This window comes from Pimephales promelas, chromosome 6, assembly GCF_988280905.1.
Source record: "Pimephales promelas chromosome 6, fPimPro1.hap1.1, whole genome shotgun sequence".
Taxonomy (NCBI): Eukaryota; Metazoa; Chordata; class Actinopteri; order Cypriniformes; family Leuciscidae; genus Pimephales; species Pimephales promelas.
In genome coordinates this window covers 9,857,223-9,875,824 of record NC_142774.1, presented here as the reverse complement: position 1 = coordinate 9,875,824, position 18,602 = coordinate 9,857,223, and the positions used below count along the sequence as shown (strand labels likewise).

Here is an 18,602-nt window from a genome sequence, read left to right as displayed (position 1 = left end):
ATTGACTTCAATTCAGTGAACCTCCATCTTCATATAAAGGACTGGATTTGACTCGATTTCTGCACACACACACATACTTGATGTTCACTAATCTCTATGATTCAATGAAAACTGAGATGGTCTACCTGAAATTGAATAAAAATACATGTAGAGACAGACTACTTGGCAAATGGACAGAATTGTAAATTTAATTTAATTAATTGTAATTGTCAAGACACACTTTAAATGCTGGATTGACAGAGCCTTTTCTGCAAAACACGTTGGCCACAATACACCCTTTTAGTAAAATACTTTTTGCAATCTCCTTTTGACTTTGTAGGCCAACTCGGAAGTTATGGCGCATGGGTTCCCTCCATCGAAAAGCTATGCATTTCCCCCATAGACTTTTGGAAAAGTGCAAAAATCCAGTTAATCCAGTATACATTTAGAAGCCATTATGAAGTTTAAAAAACCAAAAGCAGACACAAAGTTAAAAAAAAAAAAAAAAAACACAAGCAAGTTATAAGGTGTGTCCACAAAAGCGTTTTTCCAGGCATATGTTTTGTTTTCAATGGGAGAGCCGCTCATGTGCAGTGCACAAGTCCCACCCCGAAAGTTTCCGAACTTTCCCGAAGGTGGTAGTACCGAAAAGTACTACCTTGCCAGCAGGGAATTTCTGGGGAGGGAAATTTTTACCCGGAACTTCATTCAACAAACCGAGTGCAAACACACCGAGTACCACCCCAAAGTTCCAAGTTCCTGGGGAAAGTTCCTGCGATGGAAACGCGGCTATAAAGTACAAGGAAGCAAATCAGTAAAAAAAAAAAAAAAAAAAACACTTTTATATGAACACCGTCCATAAAATGATATGATTTGAATATGTAAGTGTGAGAAATTCAATTAAACTGAAGAAAGATGTTATGAGAAGATTTCAATTTATTATTTCAAATGAAGCCAAACAGCAATGGACCAAAAAAAGTGCACTGTCTTACGGCTCTTTAAACCTGAGGATATAATCACATTAAACCAGATGTAAAATTGAAATATTTAAACAGGGCTCTTAATTACTATATTAAATGAGCAAATAAAATAAATCCACCAATTATCTAAATTACGTAAAAATGAAATACACTTTGTAGTAGCAAACATATGGCACCAATTGAACATCATGATTTATAAATCCGATTCCGGCTCGCTACTGATTTTCAATACTCTTCAGCCATTATCAGTACAGTCAGAGCCGACCAGCCAGTAAAGGGGTGGCTACCCTGCCCTCTTCCAGTACTATCACTGTACTGCTCCCAGATGTATCCTGTTTCCAGATACTGCTTGTAAACATTATTGATAAGGTTAGTCCTGAGCTCTCGGTAGAGGGTAGCTGCCTTCTCTTTGTATGGCCCTTCTATGCTGCCATAGTGATGCAGTGCTCTAACAGCCAGGTAGTTGATGTTGATCCAGATCGGACCTCGCCAGTAGGGGGCGTCGTGTTCCGTGTTCCTCTTCATGTAGAGGGGATCTGCGCGTGAGAGTGATCGCAGGCCATAGGGCGTCCAAAGGCGTTCAGGGTCTCGAATGTCTCTCAAAATATGCTCCATTTTTGGCGAGTCTGGTGTCAAAATATGAAGCAAGAACGGAAAAAGGCTAACGTAGCCTAATGCATTCACATACTGCAGCTTAGGGGCTCTGCGAACGGAGCGAACCAACCGCGAGACTGGGAACTGGTGCCGTGGTTGTCCGGGCGGCACAAACACCTTCTCCTGCTGAAGTGAGACCGCCTGGGTGTGATTGCCATAGTCACTGAAGGTGTGCAGATTCTCGGACCAGTGCAGTTCGTTTAACAGATCGTTATTTTTGAGGGTGTGATGCGTGTTTTCATACACCTGGTGGGGTTCCCCGAGTATTCGTGCCACATTCGCCATGATGCCAGATGCAAGGGTCATCCAGCAATACAAGTCTACATGCCTCTCATCAGCAGATGGGTGGGAAGCTCGTGGGTAGTCGTCCAGGCCAGAGGTCAAGGTTTTGGGGTTTAAGAAAAGGTTGGTGTCTTTGTCCCTGCCTCGCCAACGGTAGGAGTTGGCAATGGGTCCGGCTTGTGTGGTGTTAAACCACTCAAACCAAATCTGCAGTCTGGGGTACAACCTTCTCAAGAAAGGAAGCATGGACTGAGAGGACAACGACTCTGGTTGAGCATCCCGCTTCTCGAGCAACGCCTGCAGGGCCAGGAAGAGCGTGGGAGGGTTTGCGTTTTCGTTGTGCTGCACTATAAACTCAGACGGTACTTTGCTGCGTGCTTCATCATCCAAGATTTGTTCACGCGGTATCCAGCCCTCAACGTTGATGAGATCGAGCCAGTGCGCAATGACCCCCTGAGTTAACTGACTGTCCCATTTGTTGAGGAGAAGTTGATGAAATCCTTCGTCCCAAAGAAAGCCCCTCGGAAAGAAAGATCGCGATGGTACCGCCGTAAACAGCGGCCCCTCGGGGTAAAGCACAGGGTGCTCATTGTAAACGGACTGTACAACAGACTGTCCAAAGAAATATCCCATGCCCCCAAGCATGTTGCTTAAAGCCGCCTTGGCAAATTCGATCTGCGACGATGTGAATCCTTTAGCTTGAAGGCCAAATGTACCCTCAAACTTCTCATCAAAAGCCACCTTACGCTTCTCCAGCTCTTCCGTAAGCACAGAGCCCACAAGTTGATTGGGTCGGTCACGGAAGCTTCCGGATTCAAACAAAACTTCAATCTGGAAAGGGGTTTGAACGGTCACCTGATGCACCACAAAATCACTCTCCATCATGGGATCTTTCTGTTGATTCTGGTGGTTAGTGACTTTGTATGAATCCACGGCAAAATAAGACATTTTTTCACCTTTGGGGGGACTGAAAACAAATTTGTGATTTAGGCTGTTTTTCACTATATCTGTCAGCTTATCCAGGCCAGGACTCCTAGTTTGCAGGAAATTATATCTGAAAAGAAAGAGAGTAAAACAATACAGTAACTTGTTGAAAGAACATCACCAAACCTAAAATGTCTTTCTTCACACCCCTCCGCTCTGTTCATCTGATAATATTTTGTGTTAGAGAAGCAATTGGAGATTTCCTATTTGTCGAAGTGCACTAAATTTCAAAACTAAAAATGTTTTCTACAGCTTTCTAGGTTTGTATATATAAAAAAAAAAAACCTGTCATTTATCAGTAAATATTATTAACTTTCTAAATATAATACACATTGTTTTAATTTAATATATAAAGCTGCAGTCCACAGTTTTTTCCTTTTTGTCGCCATCTCTGTTCGAAATATGCAATTGCAGTCATTCGCTGCAACTTTACGCGAGTTGTACTTCGACACGGCACAGCACGGACAAACACAGTGTTTGAGGAGAGTGTGCAGCTGTCAGGTCACCGCGCCGGTGTGGATACTGGCATTCAGTATCATAGATTATTCTTTTTGGATTGGAAGTATGACCACCATAATAATTTTCACCGGAAAATGTCATCTGAACAAGTAAATAACATCCTCTTTTGTTCTGGTCATGACATTGCAGTAAATCGCGCTGATTAAATCTAAAAATCGCTTATCATATCACGCAAAACCATGCAAATTATACTTTGTTCACAAATTGGTAATGTTAACAACGTCAGTATTGCGGGACTACATGTAATGTCCTTCCAATACGCATCATTGTTTTCGCATGGGGCCGGTTGCAGATCTCTTTTTTTCTATAGCCACTCCGAAGTCTTTTGCATTTTACAGCGGGTGAATCTGTTGTCACTGGTGATTGTGGTTCAAGTCAATCAAACAGTCACCTTTGTGGTTCAATCAAGTGCTGTGAGAAAAGGCTATGAATCTCCACCTCCAGCATCCTCTCACGCAATATAGCTTACACAAGCCGAGACTCCATCTTTATGTGTACAGATGTGACGTAATAATGCAAAGACATGCTCGAATCTCCTTCGGAAATCCACCAGTACCACTGGAATTAAAAACATACAAGCTTACCGCTTTGAATCGAGCTAAGGCAAGCAGATAGCATTGAGCACTAGCTGGTTATGTATCTTCTCAAATATGTTATGTAAAGCTACTTTAATTAGTTTATTATTCTGAATATTACTGAAAACCTACATTCCTCCCTATTTCTAATGTTCACAATTATTACTTATTTATTAAATGATCTTCTAGTACATAATAAACATTAAATACCTGGCATATTTGCCTCCAGCACCTTCCCCTGCAGTGGGTTTGCCGAAAGTGATCTTGAAGTTGCCAAGCTCCTCAGAGGTTCCTGTCACAGAGCTCAAGCGATTTTTCTCCTCTACATGAGCCTGCAATGAACCTTGAATATCCGTGGCAGCGTAGAACATCAGCGAGATTACAGGAGCTGAGGAAGCAATGCTCTGCCATTCAGAAACAAAGACAGATTTGATGGTATGAATTTCGATTGTATAATATAATAAAAAAAATATGAAAAAAAAAATCAGAATTAACCACTTTAACTTCATATTATATTAAAAGAAAGCTGATGTTATGCAGAGTTGACACACTGTCTAGCATATTCTGCAGTATCCGACCTTCTAAAAATCATGCAGATTGTATATTTCCATACCAAATTTCAAATTTCTCAAATTTCACCCAAATAATTTTATATTGGTAAGAAAAAGATAGTTTGGCCTTCAATCGGTGACTGTTTTAAATACCTAAACTTGTACAAGTATCAAGGTCCCCACAACTTTTTATTTTTAGGAGCAATTTCTTGCCTATAAAATATTTCAGAGGTTAAAATTACCTTTTTTAGTGATTAATAATAATAATAATAATAAGGTATTTTAAATTTCTGTGACTTAAAAAAAAAACTAATTAATCAGCCACTTTAACTTCATATCATATTAAAAGAAAGCTGATGTTATGCAGAGTCGACACAGCTAGCATACTATGCAGTATCCGACCTTCGGAAAATCATGCAGATTGTATATTTCCACTCAAATTTCACCAATTTCAAGAAAAGAAAAAAAAAATAGTTTGGCCTTCAATCTGTGACTGTTTTAAATACCTAAACCAGTACAAGTATCAAGGTCCCCACAACTTTTTACTTAATACATTTTCGGAAATTTGCAATCATTTCTAATTACTGGAAAAATATTTTATAGAGACCACCCACATAAGCAGCCAATAAAATATTTCAGAGGTTAAATATTTAGTAAGTTCCATTACTTTTTTTTGGTGAATATTTTTGGTAAATTTTTGTGACTTCCTTGAAAGTCACAAATTAATATTTACCTTGATATTACTAGGTTTTCCATGACTGTGAGAATTGTGACCTGTTCACCCAGAAGTGAAAATTACCCCATTATTTACTATGACATTCTTCTTTCAGACGAATATAATCGGAGTTATGTTAAAAAATATCCTGGCTCTTTCAAGCATTTTAATGTTTATGTTATGTTAACATTTTAAATGCCCTTAAATAAGCCACATACCATCTAGGGGTGGGAATGAGGTTTGTAATCGAACCTCACGATTCGATTACGATTCAGAGGGCTGTGATTCGATTGTGATTTTTGTTAACCTTTTCTGTTTTGGAGTATTGCAATAATATCATATCGTGAGTTCAGTATCGTGATATGTATCGAATCGAGACATGAGGATATCGTTACACCTGAGTAAATCATGGGGCAATTTTAATTTTTGGTGAACTAACCTGTCTGTGTGGATATATGTATTTTTATTATTATTAATAATTTCACAGATGTATTTGAAATCAAGCAATATTATTATGATTATACTAAATAAAAGTGTTCTTCATGAAACCAAGAAGCGCATTTTTCCACAAAGTGTGAAAAAAGTACAATTTTAATTATCAAAACTCCCCAGACTATGAGCACTGATAACAATTAATATTTTTATTGTACATTGCTGTCACTATATTACAATAAAATATTCTTATATTTAACAATTTTATAATAACAAATCTTTCAAACACGTAAACTGTAAGAGCATTACTCTGTATTACGTACATGTTGTTTTGCAGTAATCCTCCAAGTCCAGTCTCCACCATGATCTCCACCCAAACGCTTCACAAACTCTGTGGTCAGAGTAAAATCACGGTCATGGATCTCCTGGACTCCAAAAGATACTCCATCATGCATTATCCATCCGTAGCCCTGCAAATGGTCGCCTTGCTCACAAGTGTGCCTAAGATTTCCATCCATTTCAGTGGACTGACGCATCCACATTAAGCCTAAATAAATCAATAGAAAAGGCAGGGTTGTAATAATCTCACAACATCACAAAGACAAATTTAGACAGAAAGTAAATACTGCATAAAGACAAAGTGTTAATTCAAAACACCCCACCTGTTACAACAGATCTAGGACTTCTTGTTTTCATCCCGAAGTACACCTGGGGGCGGTAGGAGCCCCAAAATCTTTCGGGAGACACAGCAGGACTTGAACTATTAGGATCTAAGACCCGTGGAGAAGGGTGCAATGTCATGACCCTCCTGGCCAAGGATGAACGCATATAAAGGGCATAGAAGAACCAGATGAGACTGAAGATACACAAACCGATGGATATATTGATAAACACCTTCCCAATGTCTGTTTTCTTTTTTTTCTCCTTGCGTGGTGGAGCAGGTGCTTTTTCTTCCTTTCTTGGGCTAGGTAACACACCATCACCACTTGCAACCCTCTTCCTCCGCCGACCCATCTTTCTTTTGACCTGACCAAGCCGGTCCGAGGATGACAATCATTCAAATGCACCTGAAAATCACCAAAAGTGAAAAGAGATTTTGACTGACATGTTTAGACTGTTGAAACAGTGATTGCAGCATTAGCTCATAAACTATCAGTCTTATGGTAATGCATTTACGGGAATAATACATGCCGATAAAATATGGTTATTATGTTAGACCTGTTTATGACAAGATTCAGCTAAATTAAATTAGCTAACGTTAACTGAAAAAAGGAATGAGGAAATGAATGAACGAACGAATGAATGAACTGATGAATGAATGAATGAGATTCAGCTCGTCAGTGTCTATTTAACGCGTCTGCAAAGATTATTCTCTCTGCACGAAGCAATAATAATAAAAAAAGACTATAGCAACAAGGCAAACACAAATTATACTAATAATGACGTTACCTTATGTACGTGTCAGTAGCCTACTCTACTGAACATTGTAACTTCCGCCTTTCTTTGCGAAGCTAACAACAAACGTAGATGCATGTTCAAAATAAAAGTCCCCCAGCGATTTACTATAAAAGACAACACTGGAAGTTATGTCGTAGTTTACTCATCATGCGTACGTCACCATAATTTCGTTCAAACCATGATCTGGCTTTCTTTCTTTTTAGAGCAAAAAAATTTCTGAAAATGTCTCGATGTTTTTGTCCATAAAGTCAAGGGAGACCAATGTAGTTTGGACCTCAATGACATTCAAAATAATCAGCTCTCTAGCTCCCCTGGGCGTGAATCAGTATATCATGTGCAGAATTTTCCTCCACTAGTAAGGTAACTTTTTGATCTAAAAAATAATGAACCCAAATTGAAAATTTACACAAACTGAGAAAGTTAAAATAAATAAATAAAAAAACTCCCTGCAACTAGCCTAATTATGTGTGCAAAGTCTGGAAACATATGATCTGATAACTGACCCTTTTACACTATTTTGGTACTAATTTGGCATTGATTGAAAGCACAAATTCTGCAGTGTATTTAAAGTTTCTATATAGACATTTTGGCAGACATACATTTTGACAGCTGAATGCCTGCATCTCAAAATACTATTACGACAGCATTACCTGAAGAAAAAAAAAAGTGCCTACAACAGCAACAACTACAGCGACTTTATCTCCCTCTATTAATGACACAAACAGTTAGGCACCCTTAACCCACTTATCAATATTTGGGTATCATGGGAGCCATTTTGCTAACCTTTTTGTATTTGTTGGCTTTATACTAACATTCCCGCAAGCCTACTTTTGCATTGGTTTATGTCTTTTCACCCATCACTACAACACTAATTGTGTGGTTTTACTTTACCTATTGGAGATGATTCATGCATTTTCTTATTTTATGAATACTTGTATGATTTAACATATAGCCAAGATAATTGTGTGCATGTATATATATATATATATATATATATATATATATATATATATAGTTGTTGTTTTTTTTACAAAGGGTAATGGTATTACATATTAGACTGACAAAATATAAGATCATAAAAACAAGTCTGGACTATGGTGTGATACAAACTTTGTGAAAAAAAAAATGTTTTTATGTTGTATAACAACCTATACAAATCAACTTTTTTTCGAGTTTTTTTTTTTTTTTTTTTTTTGTCAAAATGGGCAATTTAGGATGATTTATAGATGCATCTATTTTTTTGAACTATGTCTGGCAATTCTATTAAATATACTATATCTAATGTGGATTTTTGGTTTGGTGAAAATAAACATCTCAATGTACAGTGCCTACTACTGTTAAATAAAAATGTTACTAAGGGTGATAACTTTCCTCATTAAAATGTATCTCGCTGATATTTGGGTTGAATATGTACAAGAACTTGTTCTATAAACCAGCCTTAACCATAGTCATCATAGCTTCTGTAATATTTTGGAATTCAAAGACCATTACTATAAATGGACAATTTTACATTACACAGCAGTTTTAATGCAGACCAAGTTTTTTTTTGAGAACCAGGTGTTGTTTTTTATGCAATGATCAGAGATCCTTTGCTTGAAGGTGCATGAATGTATTAGTAGTTGCTGACATTACACAACAGCAGTCATTTTAAGGTAAAATATATACAATACTCCTTCACATTTCTTCCAATTAATGTAGAGACATTTCAAACATTTTGAAAGGGAAATCTACTGCACACACTGCATACATACATGAAGTCAATATGAAGCTGATAGTTACCCAGTTTACTTCAGAAATCTGATGTATTTCTCAGTGAAACAGGATATTCAATGAGAAAACAAAATGTAGGTACTTGATTTTATCCAAAGAGAATTTTTTGGATAATCAAAGTGGCAGTTTCAGAATGTAACAAGGTGGTTAGTGGGAAGCGGTTGAAAGGGATTTGTGATGTTAACTAGCAAAAAGGAAATGGTTTTAGAAAGCGTCCAAAATCGCTTACTCTCAAGCAAATCATTATTTTGAATAAATAATTACTTCATGGCCACTAAAAAAAGCATGTTCTATATAGTATTAATGTGCGTCAGTTTCGTCTTTTCACTGCAATTCACAAATCCTCTACCGTGGCCTCATGGGAAAGGGAAAAGTGTCCATTATATACACATTTCAGAATCTCAGTGGGAGTAGTAGGTCATCCGGGTACATTTTGTCTACATGGGAATTCAGACATACTGTTTTTCGCCTACTATACAGCAGTGTTGTAGTACTTGAGACTCGGACTCGTCTCGGACTCGGTCTCGAGACCATATTTTAATGGTCTTGGTCTTGTCATGGACTCATGTCCATTTGGACTCGGAATTGACTCGTACTCCAACATTTTTTTTTTTTAGGACTCGGAATTATTCCAGAGTCCACTCGAGTTCAATTAAAAATATTTTTCATGATTATTAATGTATGTTAATAAAATATTTCTTTAAATTCATTGACACGCCCAGTGATTGGTGATTTTCTAGTGCGCAACTGCGCATGACAAATTGTAATAAAATTACTTTTAACACCACCTACTATGTGGCCTTTTTACCCTAAACTGATCATATTTTTTAAACTCTAAGTAAATTAAGTAAAAAAAAAAAAAAAAAAAGGATTTCTCTAAGTAAATAAAAATAAATTAGGTAATCAACCCTCACTGGTCTCGGTCTCGACTCGGACTCGACCGTCTCTGGTCTCGGACTCGACTCTCTATGGAATCGGTCTTGACTCGGACTCGACTCTCTCTGGTCTCGGTGTCGACTCGGACTCGAGTGAGGTGGTCTCGACTACAACACTGCTATACAGTAGGGAAGCTTGTTATTTGTTAAAGGGTTAGTTCACCCAAAAATGAAAATTCTGTCAGTATTTACTCACCCTCATGTTGTTCCAACCCCGTAAGACCTTCGTTCATCTTCAGAACACGAATTAAGATATTTTTGATGAAATCTGAGAGCTGGATCACTCCTGCATACTAGTCCATAGGCTTCTTGAGGAATTGAAACTTGCTGGCCTCGAAAAGTTATTAAAGACATCATTAAAATAGTCCAAGTGATTTCAGTGGCTCGTTCTTAAGTTTATCAAACAACGAGAAAACTTTTTGTGCGCAAAAAACAACAAAAATAACGACTTTATTTCAACTATTCATGCCCTTCTCTCTCTGCCTCGAGTCAGGTTACTAGTTTAAGAGCGTAAGCTTCTGTTATTGTACGTCACACGCATCACACACATCACCAGCGTCGGCAAATAGTGAGCTTACGTGTGACGTAGCTCTACACTATCACACTACGTTAACTGACTAGAGGCTCATAGTGAAGGAAGTGAATTGTTGAAATAAAGTCGTTATTTTTGTTTGTTTTTGTTCACAAAAAGTATTCTCGTCGCTGGATAAAGTTAAGATTGAGCCACTGAAGTCACTTGGACTATTTTAACGATGTCTTTAATAACTTTTCGAGGCCGGCAAGTTTCAATCCCTCTAGTATGCAGGAGTGATCCAGCTCTCAGATTTCATCAAAAATATCTTAATTCGTGTTCCGAAGATGAACGAAGGTCTTACGGGGTTGGAACAACATGAGGGTGAGTAAATACTGACAGAATTTTCATTTTTGGGTGAACTATCCCTTTAATCTTCTCGTTATTTCCGTATAGAGGCCGATGAGTCGGATGCCTCAGAAAGAAACCAGCTTACTTCCGCATTGAAAAATAAGGCGGAAGACTTGTTGTGAAGTCTACATTTGTCCAGTAGTCGCACAGATTTTCTGTTGGTGTTTCACCAGAATGTACTTGTGTGCAAACATCCGCCCACATCGATCGCAACCGAAAGGCTTCTCACGTGTGTGGATCTTCATATGCGTTTTGAGGTTCGACGACTGGTTGAACATTTTTCCACAGAGGTTACAACCATAAGGCTTTTCACCAGTGTGAACAGTCACATGCTTTTTGAGGTTGCTTTGATCTGAGAACTGCTTGCCACAGTGCAGGCATCTGAATGGTTTTTCTCCTCTATGGATGCTGTGGTGTCTTTTGAGACTGGACGCCTGACTGAATCTTTTACCGCAGAGTGTACAGTTGTGGAGCCTCTCTCTGGTATGAAGTTTTTGATGCAAGTGGAGAGTGCTGGGTTGAGAGAATGCTCTTCCGCAATGTTTACACACAAACTTGTCTTTCCTTTGCATCTGAGGAGAATGTGACTGTTTGAAAGAGAAGCACGATGTGAAAGGGGGCTGCTCGGATTGAGAAATGTTGTTACCACCATTGCGTTGTGTTAAATGGCCTTCAATATCAGGCACAGATAAGCCATTAGCGTCTATTGGAGCTGCATAGGAACACATAGGATCTGCGCTTCCTCTGTACATCAAGAACGGATTCACAGAAGGTCCTCCGTTGCATTCAGATTCACCGTAGGGTGGATGGTTTGTGGTTACGTCTAATCTTCTGGAAACCCATGAGGCGTAGGAAGGGATGGGCTGTGGGTTAGTCTCTGCTTCTTCCTCACAACCCCTCTCCATTCTGGTTTCACCTATTGTGAAATACAACATGCTTAACAGTGAGCAAATGTCTACTTATTATGTAGGCTCACAACAAGAGTGTCAGACACTTCACATGAGGTGATCTATAAAATAAAACAAATTTCTAATTACCATTGAGTAAATGTGCACCTTCACCTCTGTCATACATTTCAGGGTTTTCGTCCTCAAGAAGATCAGGTTGCATTTCATGGGGCTGCAAGAGGAACAAATCATTGACAGTGAATTTTGTCCGAAAAATGTTGATGTCTTTACTTTTGACATACTATCGCTACACTGTGAAATCTGAAATTGTATTTGTTGAAACACTTTACAATAAGGTCCCATTAGTTAACGTTAGTTACAACACTACAACTAACTAACTAAGTCAACTACTTCAAATCTTTGTTAACGCTGTTATTGAAATACAACTGTTCATTGTTAGTTCATGTTTGCTCAGGACCATTCAATAATATTAATAGATACGTTTAAATTGAACAAGTTACAGTATTAGTAAACGTTGAAATAAAGTCTTTCAGTGTATTTTTCATTGTTAGTTTTTCATCGTCTGGAATCGTTAAAAGCCCTTTGAACAGTTTGTACTGAAAACGTCTTTTTGACCTTGAACCGTTTGGTTCCCATTGAAGTCCATTATATGGAAAAAAATACTGGAATGTTTTCATCAAAAACCTTAATTTCTTTTCGGGGGTGAGTAAATTATCAGCAAAAGTTTTTGTCAAAAGTGATGAAAACAAAAAAGGGCAGAAGTATGGAAATTGTCACAGCTGTAGAAAAGCAGTTTTTGTGTCATGAGCCTGATTTGTAAACAAAGACAGATATATTTAAAAGTTTACCATCTCTCAAACTGACCTCCTGATGGCAGTGTTGGACTGTATCCTGGTCTATGAAGTTCTCTCTATGAACTGGTACAAAGCTTCCCGTGCTCATGTACTGAGTGTCATCTAACCAGAAAATATTTTTTTTTAAAGTAGAAATAATTCAGGGCACACAAAGATTCATTACCATTTTAAATCTCAATTTCCATTCAAAAGTGTGTTGTATTTTAATAGTTTTCTAAATCTATTCCACCATACAGATATGTGTAATAATAATAACTAACCCTTAAATATGTTAAAAAAAATAACAAAACCCCACCATACTCACGATTTCCGGCAGTCTTTGTTTCTCCCAATGATTGTTCACATCTGATATTGTCAGGTCTTTCCTCTTTAATAATGAGAACATCTGGCTCATCTTCTCCTACAGACTGAAAAAATGCACAATGTCACCATGATTCCAGATCCATTATAAGTGGTCCCCTGAGCCTCACTGATGGCGGCATGCAGTTTCCTACCTCTGGATGGCAGTGTTGGATTGTGTTCTGGTCAATGTTGTTTTCTCTGTGGACTGTTACAAAGACTTCTGCACTCTGGCACTGGGCGTCATCTTCAACTGCAAGGTGGATGTACCAGTAATGCAAGCTTTTTCATATATCAGTGAATTTTAAAACATTATTATTTGATCATTTCTTCTTACAATCCTTACAAGCCACATTTTGTCGTCTTGTTGACTTGAATGACATTTCAACTGATATCAGATCTGAGCCATACACTTAAACCCCTACAAGTTACAAAGGATAAAACTATTACACAAATAGATTAAATGCCCTTTACTCACGATTTTCAGCAGTGTCTGTTTCTCTTTCTGACTGTTCACACCTCATGTTGTCAGGTCTCTCCTCTTTAATAATGAAAACATCTGGCTCATCACTTCCTACAGACTGATAACAATGTTGCATTGAATACTGAGAGGAAATTTGTATGGTATAGAAAATCTGAACAGAATTAGTGGTGATACATATATATATATATATATATATATATATATATATATATATATATATATATATATATATATACTATCTCGATATTTAGAGATATGGGTGGCCAAGGGCTTATTTGTGTTCACAAGTTTGGGGTCAGTAAAATGAATCAAATTAATACTTTTATTAATACTGACCAAGGATGCATTACACTCACCAAAATTGACATTAATGAGATTTATAATATTACAAAAGATTTCTATTTCAAATAAGTGCTTGGAAGTTACTATTCTTAAATGAATAGGGAAAAGTGTATCACAGATTATTTGACTGATTTCAACTGATAAGACAACGACATTCTCCTGGGCAGCAAATCCGCATATTAGAATAATTTCTGAGGAATCATGTGACTGCCATTACAGGAAATAATTAAATAATAGGAAATAATTTTAAAATATTTTAAAAGTAAAAAACATTTTAAAGTGTAATAATACTTCACAATATTACCGTTTTACTGTATTTTTGGTCAAATAAAATAAGAGACTAATTTCAAAAACCTTTCCGACTCCACACTTTTGAACAGAATATATTTTATATAAAAACAAACAATTTAACAATTTAATTATATCAAGCAACACAAACTGCTGAAAGAAAATGCACACTTACAAAATATGTGTGCCACATTACTTTAAAGATTACTGTATATATATATATATATATATATATATACTATTATTTTCATAGGCAATTTTAGAGAATTGTTGAGATGCTAACATAACACAAAAGATGAAAATATAAGAACTCTTTGGAAAACTTTTTGAGTGCTTTGAGATAAAGTTATCGAACACAGATAAAGAGTCAGTGAAAATGATTGAATGAACAATTAATAGAGGTTTGCAGTTAAATGGTTTGATCACCCAAACATCTTCCCATCATTTACTCACTCTCAAGCCATCCTAAGTGTATATAATTTTCTTCTTTCAGCCAAACACTCAATCTGAGTTAGGCCTATATCATAAAATATCCTGGCTCTTCCATTCTTGGAGTGAATGGTACCTTACATTTTGAAGCCCAAAATGCACATCCATCTATCATAAAAGTAATGTATATGGCTCCAGTGTGTTAATAAAGGCATTCATTATTTTATATCCAGCCATATTTATAACTTTAGAAACTAAAATCAGTGGTTTCCGGTAACAGCCGTACGCAAGTCTAATTCCGGCGGAAAAGACTGACCTCTGACCTGACATATGTAAAAGTAGTGTAAGCTAAAGGTGAGATTAGACACCTCTACCTTATCTTGGCTTCAAAAAACAAGGTAGAAGGTACCGCTATTCACTGCCATTAAAAAACTTGAAAGAGCCATGATATTTTTTTATATATTGTGTGAAGGTGGCTTGAGGGCGAATTGTAAATATGGGTTCATTTTCATTTTTGGGTGAACTGACTTTAACTGACGAGTATCAGTGTATGAAGACAAACAAACAAACAAAAAAAATTAGATACACACTCCATGTATTGTTTATGCAGACCTGGTTAAGTCTTTCAGGCTGAAGAAGCGAGTTACTGCGGTGAACTGATCCCTCTTCATCACTACCAACATTACACACCGAAGAGACTTTCAAGCTGATTCGCCCTGGAAATAAGTGTAGCACCTTCACAGTGAACAATATATAATGTTTCAATATATTCAATGTAATGTATAACTCATTACATTGAGTTATCAATATATTATTCAATGTAATGGAGTGAACAATATATAATGTTTCAATATATTCAATGTAATTTATAACCCATTACATTAAGTTATCAATGTATTCAATGTAATGGAGTTATCCAAAACTATGGAAGCCCGTTTATGCCACAGGTGAGTAAAAAAAATTATGCAGTAAATCAAAATAATGAGAAACTTTTTCATAATTATGACTTAGTTTCTCATTATATTGAAAAAGTTTCTCATAATAATGACTTAACATCTCATACTAATGAGAAACTTTCTCATGGCAAAATTTCTCATTAGTATAAGCCATGATTATGAGAAAATTACCCATTAATAAGAGATACTAAGGCATAACTACGAGAAAGTTTCTCATTATTATGACTTAATTACAGAATTATATTGTTTTACTCAACTGTGAAGTACACAAAACCGCTTCCACACAAAACCGGTCAGCAAAGTAACGTTAACTGAATGATTCCCATTCCAATCAGCCTTACCTGACACTTTTTCGTTAACACTAACGTTAGTTCTGGTCATAGAAGTTGATTCGCTCATCAGTTTATGCGCTCTTCGATAAAACGAATCCCGGATTTCTATCGTTTTCAATTTCTTTTTAAGGAGGATATTCTCATTTTTTGTTTGTGATATTTCAAGATGTAATTCGGCATAGCTGTCCTCAACAAGTTTGCAGATTTCTGCCACAGCGGCGTTTGCTAGAACTTCCATAACTGAAGCAATTTGCGTTTGAAACGTTAATATATTTGCCATTGTGTTGAAATCTATTTTGATGAAGCTAACATTAGTGAGCCAGTTCAAATGAGTGTGTGTGTGTACTAGTCTTCAGGTGCTCTTCCTCAAACCGCGAAGCTGGCCATGATTCGACAACTTCCGCTTGGGATTTTTAAAATAAAAGCTCATTTCCTATTGCTTGAAAGATATTCATTAATTTAGAACTTTTGTAGTTAAAAAATAGAGCTTTAATAAGTTGTAAAAGTGGATACATTTATTTCCACCTACATATATAATGGAACAGCTGAGAAACAATTTCATATTGTAAACAGTAGTATAAACTAATTTAATAGGAAAAACAAACTTTTGTATTGATACATGTAGTATTTTAGTTTTTGCAGAGTAATATGTCCATGCCAATGACTTGCAGAACATTTGCTTTGCATTTATAAAGTGCATGGAGTATAAATACATAAGCCACTGAAAATGTCATTTTTCTCCAATAAATACCCCATAAAAAGACACGATTTCCACAACATTATATGGTAAATGGTACATTATAAATAAATATAAATAAATAAAAACAATACATTTCATTATACAATACAGAGAAAGAAATCACATTTAGAAACATTTTATGGAGGTCCTGTTTGTCTAGCAATACAGGCCAAAAAAATACGTAATTGATAAAATAAAATAATCATTAATAAAGTACATTCATTACTACAAATGAGGTGGATTTTAATATCCTGCAAGGCTTAAATGAATTATATTTATGTTTTCATTGGTGTTCAGTCCTGTTTTTGCTCTATAAATATCTCTAGAAGAGGCTGTTTCGAGTGGTGTACTGTACGTTGTATGACTTTCTTCTGTGCCAACGTCTTCTGACTGCTGCACAGCATCCACAGAGTAAACACTAAAGACATAAACAGACAAAATGAGAGTTAATATCCTGAGAGAGAACACTTTACACTTAAAAAAGATGTTCAGCTACACAATTATAAACCTCATTTAAAAGGCAGATCTATGAATAACACATCCCTGCTGTCATGAATCACTTCATTATGCACATTTTTGACTATCAATTATCATAAAACTTACGCAAAGGAGAATCCAGCAAGGTATAAGCCCGAGGACAATAGCCACAGGGACAATGATCGCCACAATCCATGCTATGTTTGTGCCATTGTTTGAGGTTGTGGTTGGTGGAGGTATGGTGGTGGGAGCAGGTGTGGTAAAGGTCAAGAAAAGTTGTGAGACCAAGCTACCAAAAGCTGCAAATCCACCGTCACGTTCTGAGAAAACGTAGGCAACATTGGCCACAAGCACGGAGGAACTCGCCGACTCGCTGTGGGGAGATTAAAACATTCAATGAGAAACAAAAAGGAATTTTTTAGATTATACATTTTTTTTATTTTGCCATTCTAACTGTAAAAAAATATTGTTGGTTTAACTTAAAAAATGAAGTAACCCAGTTGCCTTAAAATATTAAGTTCATTGAAATTGAAAAATTTAGTTAATACAATGAAGGAGATTGATTTAATCATCAGAAACTCAAAATATTAAGTTATCTGAATAACATTAATTATTTAAGTTGATTTAACAAAAGAAAAAAAAATGTTGTGATTACAAATCATGCTTCAGAATCCAACTGGCAAAAGCAGATTTCTTAAAATCAAGTTGACATTTCTGCTCAACAAATTAAAAAGCGGATCCGAACTTACGTGAAATTGGCTGGAATAAATGTAAAAGTTGCTGCGGGATTCTGTAGGATCTGTTTCACCTGAAGAATGCAGAAATAAATATAGAGAATAGCAGTTAATGTGATTATAATAAGGCAATTTTAATATCAAGGGGGGTTTTGTTGTTGTTGTTGTTGTTGTTGTTTTTTTGAAGGACTGCAATATCCAAGCCTCTCCAACTCACCAAATTATTTATCTTTTTTTGTATTTCATCATAGGCTTGATTCTTCTGTGCATCATTCACAGATAAACCACTGACTTCAAATTCAAAGTTGAGAGCATAGGCAGTCTCATTAATACCTAAAAGACATATATAAAAAAAAATAATTAGTTGTATGTCATTATCCATTTTCATTCATAATCATGCATAATTATTGATTATTTTCCTTCGAAAAAAAGCCATAAAAGCTTACTACAGGTCTGCCAGATGTACACTATTTGAATTCAAATGTTATATTCACACACACAAAAATAGCACATGAAGAAGAGAGAAAAACTCACTCGAATAGGTGACACCTGTCTTGACCACAGGCTCATTTGGGATTACTGCTGTTTTGGTGATTTGTTTAGTTGTGAGATTTGAGGCCAGCAGAGAATTAATTAGCCGTAGAACTTTACTCTCACTTGGTTTTGGGCCCAGTGTGACAAACTCAAGGCGAATCCTGATAATCACGTCACTGATACTGAAATAATAAATAAATAAATAAATAAATAAAGATGAAAAATAATTGAAAATGTAGACATAGAAGGATTTCACAAAATTAATGATTGGACTCGTTGGACTTACGGTTTTTGTACGGTAGTTGCGGTTGTCGAAATGCTCGCTGCTAAAAGAAAATAACAAGTAAAAGAGGAGATCAGACTTTCAATTACAGTATTTGTTGTTTTTGGTGCAAGACAGAAAACATGACATCTTTTTTTAAATGTTAAT

General features: G+C 36.3%; 3 protein-coding genes across 3 annotated transcripts in view; all 3 read right to left on the bottom strand.

Annotated features, from left to right (window-relative positions):
• Nucleotides 1-895: 895 nt before the first annotated feature.
• mogs (mannosyl-oligosaccharide glucosidase) lies at nt 896-7,276 on the bottom strand. The gene is made up of 5 exons (XM_039689115.2): nt 7,121-7,276; nt 6,334-6,738; nt 5,995-6,218; nt 4,184-4,377; nt 896-2,949 (listed from the first exon to the last, which is right to left on the bottom strand). The coding sequence occupies exons 2-5, from the start codon at nt 6,683-6,685 to the stop codon at nt 1,185-1,187; spliced, it is 2,535 nt and encodes an 844-aa protein (XP_039545049.2). The 5' UTR covers nt 6,686-6,738; nt 7,121-7,276; the 3' UTR covers nt 896-1,184.
• Nucleotides 7,277-10,716: 3,440 nt separating this feature from the next.
• LOC120491344 (uncharacterized) lies at nt 10,717-16,066 on the bottom strand. Its single transcript, XM_039689103.2, has 8 exons — nt 15,698-16,066; nt 15,013-15,116; nt 13,336-13,438; nt 13,013-13,110; nt 12,823-12,925; nt 12,529-12,620; nt 11,794-11,875; nt 10,717-11,672 (listed from the first exon to the last, which is right to left on the bottom strand). The coding sequence occupies exons 1-8, from the start codon at nt 15,966-15,968 to the stop codon at nt 10,882-10,884; spliced, it is 1,644 nt and encodes a 547-aa protein (XP_039545037.2). The 5' UTR covers nt 15,969-16,066; the 3' UTR covers nt 10,717-10,881.
• Nucleotides 16,067-16,323: 257 nt separating this feature from the next.
• LOC120459352 (uncharacterized) overlaps nt 16,324-18,602 on the bottom strand; it is a 93,905-nt gene continuing 91,626 nt past the window's right edge. The window contains 6 exon segments of the mRNA XM_089132657.1: nt 16,324-16,845; nt 17,031-17,277; nt 17,654-17,712; nt 17,856-17,971; nt 18,173-18,348; nt 18,429-18,498. Of these exon segments, the coding sequence (XP_088988783.1) occupies nt 16,750-16,845; nt 17,031-17,277; nt 17,654-17,712; nt 17,856-17,971; nt 18,173-18,348; nt 18,429-18,498 (764 nt within the window). The 3' untranslated portion in view covers nt 16,324-16,749.